At 43.0% G+C, this 25,707-nt stretch overlaps 1 protein-coding gene across 1 annotated transcript in view; it reads left to right on the forward strand.

Moving 5' to 3' along the window:
* Positions 1-1,013: 1,013 nt before the first annotated feature.
* The window catches only part of LOC135880024 (tyrosine 3-monooxygenase-like), a 52,606-nt gene continuing 27,912 nt past the window's right edge, over positions 1,014-25,707 (forward strand). Inside the window, exons 1-9 of the mRNA XM_065406141.1 lie at positions 1,014-1,175; positions 1,473-1,583; positions 2,363-2,537; positions 4,793-4,881; positions 8,507-8,574; positions 9,669-9,719; positions 17,522-17,667; positions 22,421-22,556; positions 25,256-25,325. Coding sequence (XP_065262213.1) covers positions 1,014-1,175; positions 1,473-1,583; positions 2,363-2,537; positions 4,793-4,881; positions 8,507-8,574; positions 9,669-9,719; positions 17,522-17,667; positions 22,421-22,556; positions 25,256-25,325 — 1,008 coding nt within the window. The remainder of the gene's footprint in view (positions 1,176-1,472; positions 1,584-2,362; positions 2,538-4,792; positions 4,882-8,506; positions 8,575-9,668; positions 9,720-17,521; positions 17,668-22,420; positions 22,557-25,255; positions 25,326-25,707) is intronic.

Genomic DNA, 25,707 nt, shown 5'->3' on the forward strand with positions numbered 1-25,707 from the left:
TTATAGTCATTGATCATCTAGTAAATGTCCATCATTAATCCGGAGCCATGTGTTCCCAAGAGATGGGGCTTGAATAATCTACCAGAGCTGAATTCGTTTGCTAGGTAGCGTTAATCTGAGTGAAATTCAAAATACTGTTACAACATACAACATTACAATAGAAACCAGCCCCTTGGAACAATATGGGTTTTCCCCCAGGGTGAAGTATGCAAAGAGCCCCTATCTGAGTGGCAGGTTGGGGGAAAAGGCTATTGAAAGTAAAATGTGAATCTGAAAGTTTAAAGCTGACTGCGAGATTCCGGACACCTTGCAAAAATCACAGGCTGTTGTTGACTGGCATCTCTTCTACTTCATTGCTTTAAAAAAAACCACAGATTTATAACATTCTTAAACTAACCGGTTGGAAATAATCATATTGCACGACATAGTTTAGGCATAGCTAATAACATTCTCTACGTGACAATATTTAAAGTAACGCTTAACACTCACAGCTGACATAGCAGCGGGGTTTAAACAGGGCTGGAAACCCATCGAGAGTTACTAGATTGAACAGCTGTCCCTTTCCAGGTCATTCTAATTTCCTCCCGTCTCCTCCCTGCGGCTGGCGGGGACTGTTGCTCCGGGAAATAAAATGTAAAGGTTTCTTTGTGATCACCTGTTCCCCAAATCGAAGACCTTGAAAAGAGAAATTCTACTTCCACCTTCTGAATGACCTGTATAATTGAACGCATTAGGTAGAATACGGACCAGTCCAATAGTGGGAATTCAGCTATAGAAAGAAGATTTTTCCAGTTAGACAATAAACGCAAAGAAAGACAGAGAGAGGGGGGGGGGGGAAGACTTTTTTTCACGCACAAAGCATAGAAGCTCAGATTCAGAGATGTAAACCGAATCCAGATTTCAATTGGCCTCTTAACAAAAGATCTTTATTTCTAAAACGGTAAAAAGATGCAACACTGCGGAAAATAAAGACACTTTCAAATAGAGCAGGAGGGTCCTGCTTTGAAATTACCATGAGAAGGGGGGTTATTTTAGTCTCCTGCGTACAGTGTCCGCAGCGCATTTCCATTGATCTCCCTGGGGCGGGCACTATAAATGGTCCTCACTCACTGCTGGGCTCCCCTAGTGTCAGACCCACAGGGAATCCTACATCCACCCCAAACCCGTCTCGCACTGTAAGGACGCCGGGGAGGGTTTTGTCCCACAGCCCTTAGCAGCGGGTGTATAGACCCCGTTAGCTGCCTATGACCGATCTCCGCTGGGGCTCTCACTGAGCAAGGCGAGGCCAAGGGCTGGTTCTCTGAAACTCGGCGCCTGTAGGCGGTGTGAGCTAAACTCCCTCTGCACAGGTGGATCTGGATTTCCTGAGCCGGTTTTCAATGAAGACCGACGCTGCGGGCGCCCCAGGCAGGAGAGCAAGCCTCCAAGAAGATGCGGAGAAGGAAACTCCGGCCACAGAGTCCCTAGGCAAGGGAGAGGGCCTGGTCTCGGAGGAAGAGGAAGGAAGAGCCACCCTGATCCTGACCTTCACCCTCCGGAATGCTAGAAAGGCCGGGCTCTCCAAGACAGTCAAAGTCTTCCAGGTACAAACCTCCCCATCCCAGCCTCTCTCCTAATCCTCGCCCTCCACAGCATCCTCCTGCCCTGCCTCTCGCCTCATCCCCTTCTGTGCTCCATCGGAGCCCCCTGCCTCTGTCCCCTAACCTTCCCCTCTCTTCTCACATGCTTATACTTTCCCTCAGACCCTGCTCGGCCTGACTCCGTCTAGCCTCTGCACGTGTCCCCCGCTTATGGGCCAGCTGCCTCTTCCCACTTCCTAGTCTCTCAGCTCTTCTGTTCCCCTGTATGTTAGCACCACCTCTTTGCTCAAAGGGGTTGGCTGGGGCTCTCCTGGCTGAAGGGGGATGCCAGGGGCACTTTGAAATGAGGATGGTTTGTTAGAGGGATGGGAACAGTTGTTTAGAGGAACCATCTTGCTGTATGGGGGTATTTGTCCAACGTAAGCAGCCCGCCCTGCCCTCTCCCATTCTCTGATTATGGTGCCTTCAGGTGGAGAACGATTCTAGGGTGAAGAGCCCTCAGCCAATGTGACCCTCTGGCTGTTATGATGCTGTGGATTCTCTCAGCAGATTCTATGCAAACTATCTGAAGGCAGGATCCGGAGTGAAAGAGTTGCTCATCTCCCACAGTAAAACACACACGCAATGGATAGTTCATTTTAGGCGTAAGAAAAATTGGCGTTGACATTTCTTGTAAAGCTTTATCCAGTTATCTTTTAAAAGACATATTACAGCTGCAGTCAAAGTGAGCTGTCTTTCAGTGATTTTAGATTTCTCACCACGTGGGCTTTTGTCTTTTGCAGACTTTTGAAGCTGGAATCCATCACCTTGAAACCAGGCAAGCCAAAAAATCCAAGAACACTACTGATGACCTCGAATTTTTTGTCAAATGTGAAGTTCATAATTCTGATGTCAGTGTCCTTATAAACTCCTTAAAGAAAGTGGCGGAAGATGTGAAAACTATCAGAGAAGAGAGAGGTATGCAATGTGTGGAACCTGTACCCTAATAGCTAAGTCCCCTCCTCCCACAAATGTGTCTAATTGTATTTAAATTATTCATTAGGTCCAGAGTTTCCAGTTTATGCATGTGACGTTAGGCCCCCTATCCTGCAATGTGATGTTCCTGAGCAGATCCCATATTCATGCATAGCTCCAGTGACCTCACGGAGGTCAGCCTTCCTAAAACACATCCCGGCATTGGGGTCCACCTGTTTTTCATGCATCTTCTGTTTCTAGATGATTCTGAAAATATAGCACATCAAAATATGCAACAGATTTTATCAATGTCATATTCTCCATAGTACTTCTATGCATTTTGTCTCTGTGTGTCAACATGTAGTAGTTATATTTTATATGAAATAGAAAATATTCAGGAAAGCTGATGTTCTATAAACAAGAAGTGCTATTATTATTATTTATTAGAATACAGAGTGTTCTCTTCTTTTTAAATTTCTAAAGGACAGGATATTCCTTCTGTATTATTACTTGTTCTCTTAGAAGAAAAACAGCCTTCTCACCAGCCAGCCTGAAATTAACAGTGGTCTGCGATCTAAATAGCCTTTGCCAGAGAACAGGGGCTCAGCCCATTGTGGTAATTCTTATGTTCATTGGCTGGTGAAGAGTGAATGATTTATGATCAAAACCTGAGGAAATGATAGAGAATACAGGTATATGGGCTTCATGCATGTGCGTAACACTCATTTATGCTAATGCAAACTACATTTTTTAGTTCAAGTATGAATAGGCATAGACTTAAACACATGCATAAGTGCATTACTGAATCAGGGCCTTAGGCCCAGTTCAGAAAAGCACTTACACACATGTTTATCTTTAAGCAAGTAGTTAAGATTCATTGACACCAATGGAATTTAAACATAGGCTTTGCTGAATGGGGACCTTATTGTCGGGAGCATATACTGTATGCAGTGAACTGTACACAGTAACACCTTCTTAATCAAATGCCACCTGGGACAGAGAAAACAATTCTGAAAATGGGGGCTGTATAAAGTGAGGTGTTATTGGGGGAGGAAATATGGGCCAGAGAGAGAAATGATAATGATAACACAGCTTTTCTTCAGCTTTACTGACATTGTCCGTTTGGGGTGGGGGTGGGGGGCAGAGGTTGGATTTTTTTAATCCATTGATTTAATAATCTATTTTCAGCATTCAAAGTCTGATTTAGGAAAGCACTTGAGCACATGTTTAACTTTAAAAAATGTGAGTTGCTAGTGAGGAGAAGTCTTGCAGAAATGAATTTTAAGCGGGGATTTTAACGTGACAAGGCAGGTTACCGAGTGAATAGGAACAAGGAAGGTGTTCCCATGAATGTGGAACTGTGAACGTGAGAATGAAACAAATGGGGCACCTCAGCTGGAAGCTTGGATGGAGGGCAGGGAGCAAGTAGGGAGCAGCAGAAGATGAGAGCAGAGATGTAGAGAGCTTGAATACAAAGATAAGGAGCTTGAATTTGCTGGGAAAGGTGAGTGAAAACCGGAGTGGCATGGTCAGAGAAATGAGTAGAGATAGTTATTATAGCACTGTTCTCAATGAACAGAGGGGAGAGAGGTTTGCTTCTGTCTTAAACTGTGATTTCATGTTGCTTAGCTCATGCAATTGACATGCAACCCATCATTAAGGCAGTCTCCTTTTTGTAAAGACAATTAATTGTCATGCAGTCATGAACTCAGAGCTCAATCCTGCAACATGCTGAGCTCTCTGGTCCTGAACCAGAAAAGCACATGCTGTCCCATTAAAATCAATCAGAATACTCACAGATTAAAAAAGTAAGAATGTGCATATGTGTTTGCAGGATTGGGGACCTTGATAACCTCAGCTGCACTTGCAAATAATCATGTCTGCAATTATTTGTTCCCATAACATTTTAGATGCAAAAAAGAGAGTGTTGGTTAAGGCCACACTGAACTTCAAGCATCCTGACTAAATGCAAGAATATCACCCTTTACAAAAGCAAATTTCCAACTGATTATAAATGGAGCTTGCCTGAGTGGGGAAAACTAAGTAGGGCCCTCAGGGTTTGGGTCACAGTGAACAGTGACATTGTTTGTAATTTTTCAACTCATTTTTAGTTCACCATTTGTAATGTGGGGGTGTAAGATATTCCTCCTATAAAGCAGAGGTGGTTATTCTAAGTGGCTCGTTTTTATTCTGTCTCTTCCCAAGCCTGTACTGAACCTATATCATTTAAATGTACCATTTTTTGCTGTCTCCAACAGTCCCATGGTTTCCAAAGAAAATACGAGACCTTGACAAGTGCCACCATCTGATGGCCAAGTATGAACCTGATTTGGACCATGATCATCCTGTAAGTTTAAGGTCATCATTAGTTTACCTTTGAAATTATTTAAATACATTGGTTAGTTCTGCTGTCCAGATGAAGCACAATAGAAAGAATTCTCTGTAAAACTATCCTCCGAAACAATTCTGTGCCCGACGTTTGTCTTTTAAAGAGGGGATTTACAATGGACATCAGTGAACTAGGAATGAATGAAGTAACCTAATAAGAAAAAAGCTTATAGACCTGTTGTATTAATTTATATGGAATAAATAGGCCCAAAGAGCTAAGTGTTAACATGATCCTGTCGCTGTCCAACATTAAACAGTGTCAAACAAGGTCTGGTGTTTAGTATACAGAGATCTCAGTCTGCTTAGTATCATGGCAAACATGCCATTAAAATAGTTTTAACCCTTTAATAAAGATACAGGGGGGGGAAAGGAAAAACACTTAAAACATTTTAAAGGTAAAGTATTAAGTAAGGTTTTCCTTTTAACGGTATCCCTTGTTCTCTTTCCCTTTAGCTGTAGAGTGTCTTTAGAAGGAAAATCCCCCTTGTCTGACAGTGTCTTAGATGGTAATAATTGTCCTTTTGTGGGGAAAGGGAAAAAAGTTAGTTGAGATGGGCTGGAGTTGTTGTTAGTGCCATTGTTGTTGAAATCTGATGCTGTTTCCTAGAAGACACAACAAGACAAGCACGCACAAAAGGGGAAAGTAGAGAATAGCAAAGATAGAAAATGCAATATCTGTCCCTGGTGTTGACTCTCACATGCAGTATCACTGTTTGAAAAACACTGGCACAGCACACGGTCTTATTAGGCTCTCTGAGGTGTGGCAAACCTGTACAGCATCAGGCTGTTTAAGGCATTGCTTTTATTTGCCTTTTTGGTCACAGGCTTACAGCAGTGTGCAAAATATAGTCTTGGCCAGCTAAGTCAGACTCTTGTTAGACAGAAGAAAAAAGGAGAGGGATAGGAAAGAGAAGACATAAAGTGGGGAAGGAAAAAGACACAAGAAGGGGCAAGGTGGAGAACAGTCTCACATCCCAGGTGGGGTTTGGGATTCAGTCACTGTCAGTGGAGGTGGTGATGTCATCTGGGTCCTTCTCTCTGGCCCAGTCTGGTAAGAACCATCTCTCAGGATCAGCACAAGGAAAGCCCAAAGGTATTACAGGAGATCCAGGGTCCCAGGAGACAGTGGGGATGGCAGCCATGATGGTAAAGCTTACTCTTTTGTGTTCTCCCATTTTTCAGTTAGCCAGCATGCTCCTAATTTCCCCCCACAACATCTCTTTTTGAGGACCCTAAAAAGGGAGTGATGGGCAGAATCCCCTCATTATTTTGTTCACCAACTAGGCCTAATTTCTGACACAGCTATTTTGGTTAATTAATTTCCAGATCCACACTTCTCTTGCTTACCAGCCATGATCTTAATATAATCCTTGAGTTATATCAGTGGCCTTTTTTTTTTTTTTTTTTTTTTTTTTTTTTTGAGGGGGAGGAGGCGGTTACTTCAGTCTTTCTGGCTCCCTTTTGAACCTTTCCCTGTCAACATTTATCATTATATGTGATTGGAACATTTTGTAAACTTTCATTCACTTTCCCACAGTTGAGCTTGCAATTAAGGTACATTTGTAGGCCCAATTATTACAACAAGTCCCCATTCAGAAATGCACTTAAGCACACGTTTAACTTTAAGTACATGGTTAAGTGCATCCCTGTTCAGAAAAGCCCTTTAGCACGTGATCAGGTCTCACTTTCTAGACAAGAAACCTCTCGTTCATTTGCCACCCCCAAATTACAACATATTAACCATGTGCTCGGCTGGTCTGACATAACAATGTGTTCCTGTTCCCCAACCTTCTGCATCTTGCCTTATTTTAGGTCTTGAGACTATGGTCTTTACATCTATTGGTAACTTTACACATGTGAGCAGTCCCATTGAAAGAGATCATACTACTTCCCTGGCGCACAGAGATTATAAAATGCTCTCAGAGTCAAATTCTTCCCTCAGCTAAATGTGCACAACTCTCATTGACTACAGTCGTATTCATGATCATAACCCTAAAGGAAAAGTTTGGCCCTTAACATGAAAAATGGTTCCAATAAATGTTGAATATTTTACAATAATAAATATTTGCACAGTGATACCGATCAGCTCTGCTTTATTAGTTGTGTTAATATGGAGCCAGAATTTAGATATGATTCTTATTATATCAAAAGTAATGTAAACCTGAAAGGGATTTGATTCCACATGTTTTTAATATTTATTGAATAATTGGAAAGACCTGACTGGAAGAGCTGAATTTCTATTAAAACATAAGGAAAAAGAAAACCCAAATTTAAATTTGCTCCCTTTTGAGCAAAATATCATATGTCCATCTCTAAATGTCTCATAATTAAAAATGGCTATCACGACCTTCCCTTTCCTAGGCGCACACTTTGTTCAGCACTGGTGTTTCTGTGTTGTTAGTACAGGCTTTTCCCCCCCATCCCTCAGCTTCCTGTCACGACCCTTGCCAGTGATAAGCGGAAGATCCTGTCTGCTTTTTCCTAACTCTATTTTGCGGGCCTTGCAGATCTCTTCAAAACCCACCAACTAACGACACTTCTGACTTTTATGTGTGAAAAACTACTCAACTTTTATTTAACCAAATTAAACATAACAATAGCTTTCAGTAACCCTTCTACTTACTCCCAGAGGGAAAGCCTGAGCTTATAAGAGTCTGGTGGTGCTTCCCTTCCTGACCACAGTCCAGCTCCCTGCCCTCCTCCGCGATCCAGCTCCTTTTCCCCATAGCAACGAACCTATGATCATTCAAATTCAACCCCCAAAAGTTCCAAATGAGCAGACTAATGGAGCTTCCATTCAGGAGTCCTGTGTTTCGGGTCACCCAGATGACAGAACAAGGAGTAATGGTCTCAAGTTGCAGTGGGGGAGGTTTAGGTTGGATATTCAGAAAAACTTTTTCACTAGGAGGGTGGTGAAGCACTGGAATGGTTACTTAGGGAGGTGGTGGAATTTCCTTCCTTAGAGGTTTTTAAGGCCCGGCTTGACAAAGCCCTGGCTGGGATGATTTAGTTGGGGATTGGTCCTGCTTTGAGCAGGGTGTGTTGGGCTAGATGACCTCCTGAGGTCCCTTCCAACCCTGATGTTCTATGACTCTATGATTCTATAAGTTCTTTTGGTCTTTGTCCAGAGACACATCTCATCTTACAATTTCACTTAACAACCCTTATCCTATAGCAACGTCTCCTAGCATACAATTTCACATCAACATAGTCCCTTTTCACAATGGCTAAGCAGAAAATCAATGGCGTGAGCTTAGTTTCTAACTCTCCCACTTAAATTGTGCCTTTCATTCTGTATAATGATCACTACTCAAGCCTACTATAGCTTCATGCTTAGCTGTGACCAAAGTACGCTACATTCCTGTTTAGGAACAGGTCCAAAGTCAGTGAGATTTCATGGGTGTAACTAAGTGCAGAATTTGGCTCACTCTGTAATATTCCCATGATTCCTTGCCACAGAGAGAGTGCAATAGAAGAAACAATCAAATTCAGGCCTGTTAGTTTTGAATGTTTCTGTCAGCAAATCCATTCAAGCCCATCACTGTCCTGATGTAAGAGTGATGCTAAATTATTTCCCAATTTAGGGCTACACTGACCCAGAGTACAGGAAACGGAGAGCCTTCTTTACAGACCTGGCCTTCAACTACAGAGAGTAAGTGCAGCACCACTGGAAAACTGCTTGTTCTAAATCAGTTTCACTCACATTTTGTGTGCTCTCGCAGTAAGTAGTCTGATTTTGTTCACCTGTAAGCAGCTTTATGGTTGATGTAACTTAATCCTAGGCCAATGGTCTGTGGTGCCATCTGTTGGAAAACTGAGTTAATCACAGAAACACACATCCCATACAAATCAGGAACATTTCAGAATACAATGAAAATTAATTTAATATTTAACTTTAGGGCTGCCTTCACACCTCACTTAGCTCTGCATAATTTCATGTAATTCTAGGGGGCAAATGGTCTCTATATGACTCTTTCATTTAAATTATAGGATGAGAGTATCTTCCTTCCAGGATTTGGCATGTACCTTAATAAACCTGTCAGGTAGACAAAGACTTGTGCATGTCCTACAGAAAAAAAAAGATGGACTTATCCTCAAATGAACAATTTACACTTTCTTGCCTTTCTGTGTAAAAACACATGGGAGTGGAAGAGAAGTCTGGGGGCTTGTTCTTGTGGACACTGAAATTCATTCTATGCACTTGTAGGTGGCATTAGCAAGATGCATAATGGCCTTGAGCTGTGAGCCACATGGTGCCCAAGAACTCAAGAGAAACCCTGAACCTTGGGAGATTTCTGCTTAATGACAGCCTCCGTACATTGTGGCTAGTCAGCCAGCTCCCTCACTAGTATTGTGAATTATCTCCTTCTCTGATGGTAGATACAACTACAGAGGGGAAGTTAATGCTGAAATATGCACAATATACCTATACACCCACTTGCTGTACAATTGTTGATGGTCTTCCAGCAGCTAAGCAATTGGAACGGGAAATAATACAGCATTGCTTCCTCTACATTCCATCAAGTGGTCCATCCTTTACAGTATTTCACTGTTTGCACCATCCCTGGGGATTTGGTGGAGCCTAGGACACCTGGGTCATAAAACCCTTTGGAATCCTTCAGGATGATTATTTATTATTTGTATTTATTTTAGTATGGCAAATAATCCTGAGGCGTATAAAGAAAATTATACTTGAAACTAGAACTCAAGTCAGCTACATAATTTTTTCTCTCTCTCTCTTTAAAGAGGAGACCCTTTGCCTCGAATTGAGTACACTGTCCAGGAGACTGCTACTTGGTGAGTATATTTTTCATATCCTGCCCCATGACAAGTCATGGGGTGATTCCACTGAAACCCAAGGGAATTTCAGAGGTGCAAGAAGTGCACAACAGTGCCCTACATTTTCAAATAATATTTGACATCTCTAATTTTAATTGATGTATTAATTATCCCTTCTTGTTGTTCATTTTGCAGAATTCTGTTCTCCCCATGCAAGTGTAACTCCTGGTGTTGCTAAGAGGAGTTACATACCTGCACTGAGGGGTGAATAGACCTCTGAATCTATTTCCAGGTTACATTAAGTGGTGAGAATACATCAAAAGGCTCAGGGTTGGTGCACCTAAGTGAGGGGGGCTTTCTGCTACATTTGTGGCCCCTCTTTCTGCCCCCACCCAGTTTCCAAGGTAACAGAGGCAAATTTGATCCCTGGCAGGTTGGAACAACCTCAGGGCTGCTCTAAATTGCACTGGCTAAGGGGCTGTTACATCCCCTGTGATGTTGGTAGGAGGTGTGGCACTTAGGACCAAAGCAGCACAAAGCAGACTTAGTAGGGATGTGGATCTAGCCCTCAGAGTTCTGGTTCAGTTAAAAGACACTAAAAAGTTTGGCTACTTAACCATACTATACAGAACTCTTGAAAAATCTGCAAAATTTGTCTGGAAAACTCATGAGAACAAGTGCTTTTTTAAGATTTCTTTTGCTTCTGGATGGGCTGGAAATAAAACGAAACTGTTTCTTGCAAGGTATTTTTGGCAGCTCCTGTCTTGGCCAGAACCTGGAAGTGTGTAAGACTGAAAAATGATCAAATAAATGTTAACTGAGCATTTCAGAATCTTTAAAAGAGATTGGTCCCAAGCCAGAAAATTCAGATCTGGATCCAGATCTGGATTTGAGTCTGTGGTTTTTGTTTGGTTCCTTATAAACATAGGGGCCTGAAATCATCTGTTACTGGTCTCTGCCAGAGAGAGGATGCTGGACTAGCTGAACCACTGGTCAGTCCAGCATGGCAATTCCTATGTCCTTAACTTAAAATTGAACATTATCTGGTTCATGTTCTACTTAGGGGATAGTGTGAAAAAAGAAGAGAGAAGGGGAGAAAGAATAATCCAGTGGGGGGAAAAAGGGTGAAGATGGAGCAAAAAGAGTGAAAAGCCATGTGAAAGTGGGAAGGAAGAGAAAAATCAGTGTAGTCAAATGTATATACATATACACACACACAGAGAGTGTATTTTTCCATTTGAATTTTTCTCTTCTCCTCTTTCCTCCCCTGTATATGCTAGAACCGATGCAAAGGTGTGCTCTTAATATATACATGCTGAGATAGATAGTAGTGCAAGGGAGTGCATCTATCTAGCAATTTATGGGGTGAGGGATGTTTCTAACCCCAGTGCACAGCACAGGTTTCCCTTTACGTTAAAAATGTTCCTTTTTAAGTTGACTCACTCTCTGAATAAACATGGTCTTAACTTACAGTAAAAAAGCTTCATGATCTCAGATGAACCCAGGGCAAGCCACACTAGAGAAAGTCACTTTTCACACCAGTGCAGCCCATTTCCCCTGGTGTTTTCCTCATTGTAGCTATCCCAGTGCAAAAACCCCAGTGGGATTTGCAACAAAAAAATAATGCAAGAAATTCATTAAACCTAGAAGACATTTGCCAACTTCAGAAATGGATGAAGGTTTTGGAGGAAAGGGGAATTTTGATTTCTTGTCCACCTCCTTCCATCTTCCCTAGCTGCCTTTCAAAAAATCACACTATATAGCAATAATTATTGTTATGGGTTACTTGTTTTACAAAAATGTCTTGTGGTCCCACTTGAGATCAGGGCCCCACTGTGCTAAGTACTGCATGTACACATAGTTGAAGATTGTACACTCTTCTGGGTAGGGACTATCTAAATGGACAAGACGGACAAAAGGTGGGAGAAAGGAAAAATTATTATCCCCATTTTACAGATGGGTAAGTGAGAAATTAGACAATTAGCCCAAGGTCTTACAGGGCACAGCCAGGAATTGAGCCTAGATCTCCCAAGTCCCCAACCAGCACCTCAGCAACAAGGTCATCCTTTCTCTCTGAAGGAGTGTTTTATTTTAAATAAAATCCATTGGGCCTTAGAATTTGCAAAATGAGCACCGGATAACTACCAAGGAACATCATATCCTACTCATCCAACTTCTATTATTTTCACACGCTAGATTTTCAAATAACCTTTGAAAAGTAGTAACATGCCTTTTAAGTCCTTAGCGTCATGTGCATGATGGCTCTCACCAGCCAACAATATTGGCATGTTCTGGTGTGTGGGAATGTTGTATTTAAGAAAATTAAATTTTGTGTTCTTTCCTGTTTTTCCCCTTTTTCTGCCAACCTCCGTCACGGCAGCCATTCTCCATCTAGAACTATTCCCACAGTGGTAAATGGAACAGGCCTTTTGGGGGTATCTATCTATCTCCTCAACACAGTTAGCCCCAGCAACCCAAATTCCAAAATTAGATCTCACAGTTGTTACCGTAGCTTCCTAGGGCTGTGTGCTGAGGTCAGCTGCATTACAGCACAACTTAATATGGATACAGGGAAACCAAAGGGGAAATTTTTTAACATGCTGTAAAGTCCCTTGATGTTAGCTCTGAAGAGCTGTTGGATGCCTTTAGTTTGTAGCAACATGTGTATAAAAATGAAAACAAGAGCAGAAATCTCAGCTTCCAAAAACAGGGCTTGGACAATCTGAGTCTACGTTGTCAGGCATAGTTATTGCAGAGCCATAAACGGAACGGTCATGGGAGCAAATGGGGAGATGTTTACTGGGAAGAAGTTGAGCAGGAAAAGGGAGAACAGAGGACAAAGATATTGAGACATATGTCATGTGACAATAGTAAAGGCGGACAGTCACCTTCTTCTAACAGAGAACACGGAACTTGATTAGAATAAGGAAACAGCATTATCCCTAAAGCTGTCCCAGCTGTCTTTCCCACTGCTTCACTGTCAAGATTCTGCCTAGAATCTTTCACAGCCCTCACCTGTCATTTTAAAGAAACAGCACACATATGGTTTCAGCATGCGTGCATTTACAGTGCACTTAATTTACAACACTATTCAGATCAAGGTTCAGTTTTAGAAATCCAGATTTTTACTAGCTTTTAGTATTTACAAAGAATATTCCCTTTTAAAATAGTTATTACCTTCCTCCTCCCACACTAAATAGGGCCTGATCCAACTCCACTAAAGTCAGTAAGAATCATTTCTCTGCCTGTAATGGGAGTTGGATCAGACCCTAAATTTCTCAGGTGTATTATCCTTAGTGTTCTGAATAAATTTTATCTAGGGGAGGTACTAGAGATGGTCAGGAAATAATTTTCATCTCACAGAATGTTTTTGATGAAAATCAAATTGTCATTGATTTTTTTTTTTAAATTAAGTATATAAGAATGGCCACATGAGGTCAGGCCAATGGTCTGTTTAGCCCAATATCCTGTCTTCTGATAGTGGCCAGTGCCAGATGCGTCAGAGGGAATGAACAGAACAGGGTAATTCTGAGCAGTGGTGTAGCCAGGTGGAGGGAACGGGGGAGCATCAAAAAAAAAAGACGCCACCTGCTGCAGCGCTTTTACTGACGGGGCGGTGCTTTTACTCACCCGGCGGCGCTCCGGGTCTTCGGCAGCACCTCAGCGGTGGGACCTTCACTCGCTCCACGGGTCTTCGGCAGCATTTCCTTCAGTGCCGCCGAAGACACCCAGAGCGAGTGAGGGTCCGCCGCTGAGGTGCCGCCGAAGACCCGGAGCGCCGCCGGGTGAGTAAAAATTAAAAAGGCGCCAAGATGCTCAGTGGGGGAACTGCCGCTGCCCCGCTCCCCCCCAGCTATGCTACTGATTCTGAGTGATCCATTGCCTCTCACCCAGTTCCAGCTTCTGGCAGTCAGAGGTTTAAGGACACCCAGAGTATGGGGTTCTGTCCCTGACTATCTTGGCTAATAGCCATTGTAGGACCTATTCTCCATGAACTTATCTAGTTCTTTTTTGAATGCAGTTATCATGAGAACATAAGAATGGCCATACTGGGTCAGACTAATGGTATGTTTTTAGGATTTTGTCTAAAAACCTACCACTGAGTGTGTATAGATATATATTTCTCTTTCTCAGCAACTGAAATTGTTCAGCTTATAATTTAAAAATGTAGGGTTTTTTTGTTTTTAAAAAATTGCTTTTCAGGTTTTTTATCAAAATCCCCTCAAATTTTGAGACAAACAGATTTTTTTTTCAAACATTTTCATTGATTCAAAAAGCCATTTTCTGTGGGAAAAAATGTTTTGAAGGACCATTTTCTACTTCCTCTAGCAACTCCAGCACTCCTCTGTGTCCCAGGGAATTTTAAAAACCCATCCCCATCATCTAAGGGTGGCGCATCTTTCCACAAACCATTGATCACACAGGGAAGTGACTACAGCCTGGCTCAGGATGGACTTCCTCCGCTTTCCCCCTCGTGGCCTGGGGTCTTTGAAGGCAATCCAAAGAATGAGAAGAGAAGGAAGTGCAGAAGGAAGGAGAGGAGCACATGTTCCTGAGCTCACCAGCTGCTCCTCCTGAGCCGCTCTGAAACTCTCTGTGGAGGGGTTTGGTGTTAGGAGGTTCCGCCTTCAAAGCAGGTTAACTTTTCCTCTGCCTCTGACAGCTTACTATGGAGCTGCTTTCCACGGCTTTCAAACCTAGAAAAGCTGTGCACTGAAGCAGTGGGAATTTTGCCTGTGTAAGGACTGCAGAATTGAGCCCTACGTGTACACAGTTCTGTTGTCCTGTCACTGAATTGTAGCCACCTCTGGGCTGGAACACTGCAGCTGTGCAGTGCAGATCAATAGTGCACAACAGCTGAGAATACTAAATGAAGACCACTGTTTCTTCTTTCTATTGTCTAAGAATAAAGTATGATATTTTTTTATTTGCAGTGCTTATAATTTTCTAAAAAAAGGAAACTGTTTGCAGTAAAAGCATATGTAATACTAAACTTAGTTCTAGAGCAACCCGTACAATTAATTTTAAACTTGTCTCTATTGTAAGTGTAAACACAATTTTAAATTTTCTAATAGGGAAGTATTGGTCTATTTTTTAAAGTTTTGTACAGTATATTTAAAGTAAAGTAAGCATATTTAAAAGTCTGTAATTTCTGTTTTCTAACTCAGCCCCTTTCTACTTGGTTTGTAAGCAGAATTCATAGGAACATAGGCCTGGAAGGGATCTGCTGGGTCAAGGCCAGTCCCGTGCTATCACAGGAAACCACAGCATATAAGTCCATTCATAAATTTATCAAGCTCCACCTTAAAACGAGTTAGGGTGTTTGGCCCCCACAACTGCTACTGGGATGCTGTTCCAGAACCTCACCCTCTGATGGGTAAAAACTTTCATTTAATTTCCAGCCTCTTGTTCATGGTCAGTTTATACACAGTTGTTCTTGTGCCAACATTGTCCTTTAGCTTCAATAGCTGTTCTCCTTCCATGGGGCTTACCCCCCAATGCATTTATAGAGAGCAGTCAGATTCCCCCTCAGCCTTTGTTTTGCTAGGCTAAAGAGGCCAAGCTCTCCTTGTCTCCTCTCACATGTTAGGCTCTCCATTCCCCTGATCATCCTCGCAGTTCTTCTCTGCACCTGTTCCAGTTTGAATTAATCTTTCTTGAACACAGGTGACCAGAAGTCCCACCCCCTGGTGATAACTAGAGGTAAAGCAGCCTCAACACAGGGAATGTCCCTTTGCTGCTGATCGTAGGCTTCCGAAGGCAGGATCACAAACTCTTCTGCAGGGATTCGCCTTGTCTTCTCAGAGTGTGGACTGCAGTCTGAGGGGCTGCTATAGGACCAGGTTCCTCTGCTTATCCCCCCACTCTCACTCTGCCCTTCCCACCCTTCTTGTTAGGGTGGGGATGGCCAGCACTGGCCCTTCATCATCATTGGTCCCTACAGCTAGAGCAGGCTGAATACAGGGCTCACAAATATTCATTTGAATTTCCAGCTGCTCAGTTCATCCTTATTCATGTGCTCTGTACAATGGTTTGGAGAATGCCTGTTCCTTGTACAAATAGCTGCATTCACATGTGAACCGAGGTATTTATGCCCACACAAGATATATTCATTCTTTTTATGTTATTCCCCATTTCTGTCATCCAACCAGGGAGTAAGAATAAACCATATGGAGAAGAAAGGGGCCAAAAAATGTCAAAATATCCTGGCAACAACTTCTTTCTCTGTGGGGCTTCTGTCCTCCATGTCTCCTCCTCCAAGCTCTAAACTAGAAGGCCAGTATCTAGTGGCTTCTCCTCTTCTATGCTGATGGTGATAATTATGCAGACAAATGGTGCTGAAAGAGACGTGGCTACAAAATACACTGTGGGCCAAAGCCTCATCCACACAATTAGATAAAATTCATTGACTGTGTCTATTTACACTGGCTGAGGCTCTGGCCCCTTGACTTTAAAGTTTGTTTTGTTTTAAAACGAAATGACTAATATTAGTCCCATAGAGAAAAGGGACAGGGCATCCAGCATCTTATCAAGATACAAACTTGCCCAAAGCTGAAGAAGAATATTTGGACCTGGAGTTTTGGGTCACACTCATTTCTAGTCTCCCATCCTGCCTAAGCTTTGGTGCTAGTATTAACAGTAAAGTCACTCTTGGAAGTAAGTATGTCCAGATTCTTCCCACAAGTCTAGATAAGACTGTACAGAGAGCAATCTTGGACTGATGCGCTGCTTTACACCCTATACAATACCATTAAAGTCAATGGTATTCTATGGGAAATAAGTTAGGGCAAAATCTGGCCTCTTATTCTCCTAAACTTTTCCTGTCTTCTCTGTGGAGATGGAGCTCATGCAGCTTTTACAATACTGACAACAGCCACTGTCTAAGTTTGTTTCTTTTTTTCCCAATTACACCCACGCTAACATAAGAAGTTTATGTGATGGAATGACAACATTACAAGATACTGGCTATCACCTCCATAGCAACAATAGCAGCAAAAAACTTACAATACAAAAACAAGAGAAAGTCATTTTCTTTAGTCAGTATTTCCAAGAATGATCTCAATTTTCATAAAACAATGTTTATACACTTGTTAGAACCCCAGAGCTGGGTGTGAATAAATATAACCATTTCTATAAGCTTCCCTGCCATCACTTGTTGGTTTATTTTGCAATAGCTAAATATATTTTGAAAGTGGGGCCTTTAAAATGAAATAATAAAATACATGAGAAGGGCCCAAACCAAAGCCCTAGATTCCATGCACTGCCAACTAATTTTATATAATTGTATATAGCACCATTTATTACAATAAGCTAAACACCTCCAAAATTTGAGGTGATGGACATCTCCATCTTGCATTCAGAGCTGCCTGGGTGGTATCTTGTACCTATTACCCCCCAATCTCTGTCCCGATTTTTCACACTTGCCCTCTGGTCACTCTACCCTGATGCAAGAAAGCACTGAAGCATATCCTTCACTTTATGCACATACTTCGTGCTTTCCTGAATAGGGAAACTCTGGGTGCCCGTTTACAATTGAACAGTTCATGGGGTTCCACACAGGCACCAAGATCTGCCTGAGCAGCGTCAAGTGCAAGATCGAGGCCCGTATCTGGTTCCTCGTTTTGTGCCCATCTCCTGGAAAAATCCTACCCTGCAGCGTCCATCCAGGCTTCGGCTTCAGAGCATCATTTTTTCTGAGCTCAGCTTGGTTTTAGATACCCTCTATGCACTGCCTGTGTGAATAGCTGTGGTTCTGAAGCCAGGGAGAAGAGGTGCTGTTCCTAGTAAAGGAGATGAACTAAGGGTTGTTGTTCTTTCAGGAGGGAAGTCTACAGGAAGCTGAGCAGCCTCTATCCTACCCACGCCTGTAAGCAGTACCTGGATGCCTTTCAGCAACTGGAGAAATGCTGTGGATACCAAGAGGATAGTATACCTCAGCTTCAGGATGTCTCCAGATTTTTAAAAGGCAAGACATTACAGTCCACTGTATTTTAGCACTCCCTAGGTTGGGAATCTACAATGATGTGTGATGGAAAGAGGTGTTGATGGTAGACCCCCATTCTGAATGAACTGGGCGTGAAGATCTGTTTGCTAATAACAAGGAGAGGGGGTTAGGAATAGATACAATATTGAGAGGGTGCAAGCTCAAGTTAGTCTGTCAGCAGACATTTGAGTGACAGAGGACAGTGGAGATTGAGATCCTGTATTACTAACCCCCCGGATAGATTCAGTTCCAAGACAGGGTGTGCCTTTTCGACAAATCGGCTTGCCAAATTCACTGTAATCTGGAGTAGCCAAGGAATGGCTGCAGTAAAAGAAAACACCCTCCTTGCTGCTCTCCCAGCAATAAGAAGGGTGCCAGACGCAGGCCAAAGACAGTTGCTAAAGTATGGCAAAATAAATATATAAATGGTAGATTTAACTTAAAATACATTAAGTTTAAATTGGATGTTTATCAAATCAAGTGAACCTCTCAATCTGCCAATAAACAGATGCAAGACAAATTGGCTTAACCTACTGCTGAAGAGATTTCCAGTACATTGTCATTTTAATTAGAGACTAACGTATATTGGGCCAGATCCTTGTGTTGATCCAGAAGCACAAAGGGAATGGACAGCTGCATTGCTAGTGCAGCCAGAAATTCCCCAGATGTAGAGACATCCTTCAGTGGTGTAAATTGGAATGGCCAGGACTATGTCATCCACTCACCCAACCCCAGGAATAGCAGGCATTCCTGGGTGGGCTGAGGACATTGCCAGGGCTAGGAGGAGGTGGAACTGGAGCACAATGCCCTCCAGCAATTCCAAGATGGCAAAGCAGTCCTTGAGATTTGCTGTTGCTGACATAATGTAGAGCTGCCTTTAGGCTGCTCTACATTATGCTGGGAGCCCGTGGTTGGGTTAAGGATAAGGAGAGTGGAAAGATGCCTGAGAGGCAACCTCCCACATCCCATATACTCATGAGTTGAACATTGCTCAGTTGGGCCTAGGGATCTGGCCCATTAGCTTGTTCACTAACAGAATGTGAGAAATAACTAAGAATATTGTAGGTTTCCTTTAAGTTTCCTTGCTGGATCATGGGGACAATGGCCTAATTCTGATATCACTTACACTGGTGATACACAAGTATAACTCCATTGTCTTCAATTGGGGGTTATTCCTGATTTACACTAGTGAACATGTGGTCAGAATCAGATTCATAATACACATTGTTTTTCTTAACACACCGTTGTTGTTACCTTCATGTCCTAGTCCTGCCACTGCCTCTGCTCAGGTGGCTTCTTCCAGACCCCTACTGATCACAGCCAGTGTCTGGAAGATGTCTTGGACCAGGTCACTTGTCTTTTTCTTATCATTTGCCTCCCACCAGAGGTCAGAGGGTGTTTCCCTTTGAAAACATGCCGCAGTGAAATTGTCCTGAAAAAAAGTGTAAGACTTGAAGGTGCCTTAGCTAAGGGAAGTTTGTTCAATATAAGAAAAAAGAGAATCACTTAAAATAATAATGGATCACAACATTCCCAATCCCAACTAAGGGAATATCATACCTCACTGTGTAGGTAAAATGACATTTTGTTTTATTGATTACCGTTCATTTTGGAAAATCCTACACAGTGGGTTCAACCATGTCTTTCCTTGACTCCCTGAGCCAAACCGCCAGGCTTCACCCATCACCCAGCTCCTTCTCTGTTCTCTCTTCCTTTTCTGCTCCATTGAGCCTCTCCTTGGTGTACATGGCAACCATATCTGCCCCTGACCAATTTAGGGCTTGTTTTAGTATTCTCCCTCCCCGCTTCCTGTCTATCCCACCCTGCACTCACTATAATATCGGAGCATCTCTGGATGGTGGCGAGGAATTGGATATGTTTCTTCTCTGTGTGTTTTACTGCCAGCAGTCAGCAGGGAGCTTTAGCTTTGTAAATAGGTCTTAGGATACTGCTCTGAATGTGACTGATATTGGTATTTTTTATCAGTCCTAGCTCACTTCAGAAGGGATAACAGAAGCGGGGAGATTAGGGCAAAGTAAAGATCTACTGGTGCGCACTCTTTGTATATGTACAGTTAGATTTTGTTTAGTGATGTCTGTGGCTATTCACATCTGCTCTAGATTGTGGTCCTAAGTTATTTCCATGTGTCATCATGCAAGTTGTTCTGGGCAAAAGTATGATAACAAATCATCAGTTAGAAAACTCTGCAAATATCTATCGGGGGAGGGAAATTCAGAGTGTTCCACAAACCAGTGTTGTTTATGGCTGGACTTATATAGTGGTGGATAAGATACTTGGGTCTGGACTGAATCAATATCCATCGATACCTCCTTGTCACCAATAATTCTAACTTTAGATTCTCCTTATCACACAGCGTTCCTCTTAGGGCATTGTGAGAGTTGCAGTTACTGTCAGATCCCTTTGGCACAAACTCACTCTAAGTCAGAGTCTAATGGTACCATTGCAAGATCTGCAGCAGCTGCAATAGCCAGTCCAATGTCAGTGAGCCATCTTGTGAGATTAGGGTGCATAAGGCGTACCTCTTATTTACAAATACCTTGGGTGGAATCCAGCCTGTGTTGTGGATGGCGAAGAGCTGCACTTCCCCAGAGGAGCTCTAGGTGGCATTGTGTCTCCCAGAATTCCATAGCATGTGGTGGGGACATGCCAGCCACTATATCCTATACTGAGAGGCAGTGTGCAGTTCCTTCCAGCTGTAGGTGGAGCTGTGGTCATGTGCAATGCTAGTCCTGAGCAGTCCCAGTGCTATAGCCAGGGCCTAAATGCCATGACAGGTCTCTGAATAGCTGGTGTAGGTTCTCCCAGTTCCTCCTGATACCCTTGCACAGGCAGGTAGTCCAAGTACAATCTAAACTCTTAGGCTAGGTCTACACTACGGGTGGGGTGTCGACCTAAGATACGCAACTTCAGCTACGTGAATAGCATAGCTGAAGTTGCGTATTTTAGGTCGACTTACCTGGCTGTGAGGACGGCGGCGAGTCGCCCGCTGCCGCTCCGCCGTCGACTCCGCTTCCGCCTCTTGCCGTGGTGGATTTCCGGAGTAGACGGCAGAGCGATCAGGGATCGATTTTATCGTGTTTTCACTAGACGCGATAAGTCGATCCCCAATAGATCGATTGCTACCCGCCGATCCGGCGGGTAGTGAAGACGTGCCCTTAGATTCACATGTACTTACTACTGTGTAGCTTACACGATGCATCTTACACATTGTCTTTGAATTTGGCTCAACAAATCATAGAAATTCAAGATGGAAAAGACCTTTCCTCCAGGTCATCATCCTGCCAGGGAAAGAGTGTTCCCTGCTTTGTCCAGTCTGACTTCAAATGTCTCTAGGGATGGGCTTCTACCTCTTCCCCCGGAAGATTGTCTTTATATGAGAAAGAGAACTAGTGACCAAACAGACTGAGACCAAATATGCTGGAAGAAACATAAAACATTTCGCGTGAACAGCTTGGTTTCTGTGGGAAACATTTCTGTTTAAACAAATTAGGAAAGCAAGTACAAAGCCATTTCTGTCCTTTTATTTTTTTAGTTGTACGCAATAAAAGTAATTAAAATGAGAGCTGAAACAGTATTTATGAAAGCAGGGAATGCAACACAGTTTTGGAATATGGGGCTTCAAAAAGATTATCATCTACTCTTCTTAAATCACGGCAGTTTTACATGATGCTTTTTGAACACATAGAAAACATGGGCCTTGCCAAATGGGGCTTATAGTTTAAACTTAGACAAATAAAACACAAAGGTGCAAGATCAGATGGAAAAATGGGAGCTGACAGCTCTGAAAAGAATGTTAAAATGAAAATATAGAAAGGCTAAGGGCCAAATTACCCATAATGAGTAACCCTACCTGTTACATACCTTGTAGGGGTCCCATGTAAATTCAGTTGCTGCTGCACCCCAATGATTTCAACAGACTGCAAAAATCAAAAAATACACTCTCCAAAAATGTATGGCAGTGTGCTGCCAGTGTGAATCCAGTTTCTGCTTTTGAATCATGCATACAAAATAAATGAAACACAACATAATACCATACGGTAACTTGACTACTTGAAGTTGATTGTGTCATAAAAGGCCCATGCAGGACCATAGGAATTGCCAGACTAGCTTAGACCTGAGGTCCATCTAGTTCAGTGCCGTGTCTCTGACAGTAGCCAGCACCGGCTTCTTCAGAGGAAGGTGTAAGAATCCTGCAATAGGTAGTTACAGGCTAATGTATAACCAGGGAATATACTTGCTGAGCCTCCAATAGCTGAAAGTTGCCTTGTGCCCTGAATCAAGAGGGTGTGCATACCATCCAAAACTCTTGTTTATTTCTGACATTTATTATTACAAGAGAAGAAAGCTGACAGTGGTTAGGGCAGTGGGCTGGGACCTGGGAGATCCAGCTTCCATTTCCTGCTGTGCCACAGCTTTCCCCTGTGGACAAGTCACTTAACCTCTCTGTGCTTCAATTCCCATCCGTAAAATGTGGATTATATCCCTGCCCTTCTTCACAGAGGTGTTAGAAAGATACATACACGAAGGATTGTGAGGCACTCAGATACCATGGTAATAGAGCCCATATTAGTACCTAAAATAGACAGACATTTTCCTTATCCATCTGTACAAGAAAGTTCTGAGACTAAATGCAAAGGAAATTTCAAACTGCTTGGATGGTGTGGAGTTGTCATGTTCACAGTAGATTTTCCTGCTGGGTTGTTTTCTTTTGCAGAAAGAACAGGCTTTCAGCTGAGACCAGCTGCAGGGCTGCTATCGCCTCGTGACTTCCTTGCCAGCCTGGCATTTCGTGTCTTTCAGAGCACACAGTATATAAGGCATTCCTCTTCCCCTATGCATTCCCCAGAACCGTAAGTAGGATGATACGGCACAATCCAGTGGTTCTCAGTCTGTGAGCCTTTCATGGTGGTGGTGGTGGTTGTACTAATTTAGATGGAATACAGGGGCTCAAAGAGTCAAGGGTGTTAATGTAACCCAGTCATTGTCCAACATTCTCAGTGTTAAACAAGGTCTTTGATATACAGAGACCTCAGTCTGCTTAGTACCATGGCAAAAACACCATAAAACATCCTTTAAACCTTTTATTAAACATACCGAAAAGAAGGAAAAAGTTAAAGCATTTGAAATGTAAAGTATTAAGTAAGGCTTTCACTTTAACAACATCCCTCCCTCGTTCCCTTTCCCTTTGGCTGGAGAGAGTTTCTAGAAGGAAAAGTCCCTTTGTTTGACAGGTTTTGAGATGGGAATAACTGTTCTTTTGGGGAGAAGAGAAGTTAGTTGAGATGGGCTGGAGCTGGCCTTGTAGCTGTTGTTAAAGTCCAATCCCATTTCCTAGAAGACAAAACAAGATGCACACGCACAAAATGGGAAAGAAGAGAACAGCAAAGATGGAAAATAGCAGCTTTTGTCTCTGAGGTTGAGTATCGCTTGCAACCTCATTGCTGGAAAAACACAGGCACAGCACACAGTCTTACCAGCAACTCTGAGACCTGACAAACTCATATCACCAGGCTGTTTAGAGCATTGTTTTTAGCTCCCTCTCTGGTCACAGGCTTACAGCAGTGTTAAAAAAATGCAGCCTTGCCTGGCTAAGCCAGACTCTTCTCAGACAGAAGGAAAAAGGAGAGAGATAGGAAAGAGAAGAAATAAGGTAGGGAAGGAAAAGAACAAAGGGGGTGTGCAGGGGAAATCAAGTCTCACATGGCAGGTGGTGTTTGGGGTTCAGCCAGAGCTAGTGGGGGAGGGGATGAGGTATGCCCCCTTCTCTCTGGCCCAGTCTGGTCAGGACACCTCTTAGGATAGAGATGCAAGTGGCCCAAGGTTCCAGGAGATGGTGGGGGTGGCAGCCATGATGGTGAACCTTGCTCCTTCCTTTTCTCTCATCTTATATCAGCCAGTGTCGCAGCCCATTAGCTTTTCCCCCAAGGTGTGTCTCTCTCTCTTTTTTTAAGGACCTCAAAAGGGAGTGATGGGCAGAATGAGCCCATTCCCTCATTATTTGGTCTACAAATTAGGCCTAATTTCCAAAACACCAATTTTGATTCATGAATTTTCAGACCCCATGCTTTTCTTGTTTACCAGGTGTGATTTTAACACAATCCTTGAGTTCTATCAAGAGGCTCTTTTTGTCTGGACTAATTCAGTTCTGTTTTTTCACTTGTGCTAATTTTTATAAACAACCTTATACGACAGTCTGAGTTGTACTTTGGTTACCTTTTGCCCATCAACCTGTGTTGTTATCGTAGGTTATTGTGACATTTTAAGACCTTTCAGTCACTTTTTACAGTTGAGCTCGCAATTAGGATAAATTTGTAGGCCCAATTACCACAACATGGTCAATGGAGTGAAATAATTTGAGAAGCAAGCAGAGGTGGAAGTGGTCCATGAGAGGGGGAGTCTGTTTCTTTTGCAAAGATGTCTGGAGAAGGAAAAGACTGGGGAGAATCTGGTTTAATCTGTTCTTTCTTATTGTGTTGACCATTTGTTGAACTCTGAGAAGATGTTTGGCTGCTTCCATGACACAGGAAATGTGGACCCAGCCATGAGAAGCTTACAATGTAAATTAGACACAGCCTCTTGGCTTGATTTTGAACACCCATCAATCTCATTGAAGTTACTGGGAGATGTGGTTGCTCAGCACCTTTGAAGATGAGTCCACAAGGGCCAAATTCAGAGTTGACATAATTGGGGAGGGACATTGGGGGGTAAGTTACACATTGGTAAGAGTGGATGAAAGTGAGTATAACTTACACATTGAGCCTGCCCTGCCTTATCTTACATCCTCTTCTTCGTTGCTTTGCTTGCTATGAGCCCACGCTTCTGCCTCTCCAAGTCCCACACCAGTTCCACACTCTTTCCACACCAGTTGCACACCCTTTCCAAACCAGCATTTGCACCACTTCTCAGTTTGGCTTATGGCGTGCTGTTCGAAATGGAGTTCATACACAGATTATATGTACAAGAGGCACTGGGTAAAAGGCTGGCCTTCTCTGTAGTTGTGGCCTGGTTTTCGGAGGAGCTGCTGAGCATCCACGGGTATGAATGAAGTCAATGGGAGCTGTGGCCATTGGAGTTCTGTTTTCATGATGTGCGTTCAGGGCTTGGCAAGGTTATCAATGAAAGGCTGCATGGAAAACGTACATTTTGGGGAGAGCTGTCCATGTAAAGAAGGAGGTATCTGAGCCAATTACTGGAGCCGGGGAGTTCTAAGTCATAGCCTGGAAAAAGGCTTAAAGACAAGAGTAGGAAGATAACACAGAGCTGGACAGGTAGGAGGCTTGGAAAGAGCACAGACAACTGGATAGGAGAAAATGAAAGCAGAGACCTAGAGCCAAATACCCAGCTGGCATCTGTCCGACTCCAGTGGTATCCTTATATATGTCCCCAATGGAGCTTCACTGAATTATGCCAGCTGAGAATCTAGCCCATGTGAAATTGCGGTGCAAAGAGCAGCAGTGAAACGGCAGCTATGCCCTGCTTAGAATTGCACTTGTGGGGATTTTCACCTAAAACAAGCTTTATTACATGAGAAAAGTGATTTGTTTTCCAGGGACTGCTGCCACGAATTGTTGGGTCATGTTCCCATGTTAGCAGACAAAGAATTTGCACAGTTCTCACAGGTAAGGAACCGTGTCTGTAATTCCAGTAGCAATGAGTACAAGGGACTAGATATGATTTGCTATTTTAATTTTGAAGGTTTGATTCTCCCCCATTTATGCCTGTATAGGGTGGTGGTGTTGTTTGTACTCTCTTGCATTGGGGGTGCCAGCTACACCCTAGAGGAAATATACCCCAGGGCAGGGCAGGGCAGGCAGTGTCACCTAGGGGAGATAAGTGGCAAGGCAAGGTAGGCAATGTCACCTAGGGGAGGTAAGCACCAGGGCAGGGCAGTGCAGGCAGTGTCTCCTAGGGGAGATAAGAACCAAGGCAGAAATAAGAAGAGGGAAGCTTCAGTTGCAATGGAGACCCCTAAGCACTGCCTGCCTGAGAATGAATAGGCTC

Source organism: Emys orbicularis, chromosome 1, assembly GCF_028017835.1.
Source record: "Emys orbicularis isolate rEmyOrb1 chromosome 1, rEmyOrb1.hap1, whole genome shotgun sequence".
In the NCBI taxonomy this organism is placed as follows: domain Eukaryota; kingdom Metazoa; phylum Chordata; order Testudines; family Emydidae; genus Emys; species Emys orbicularis.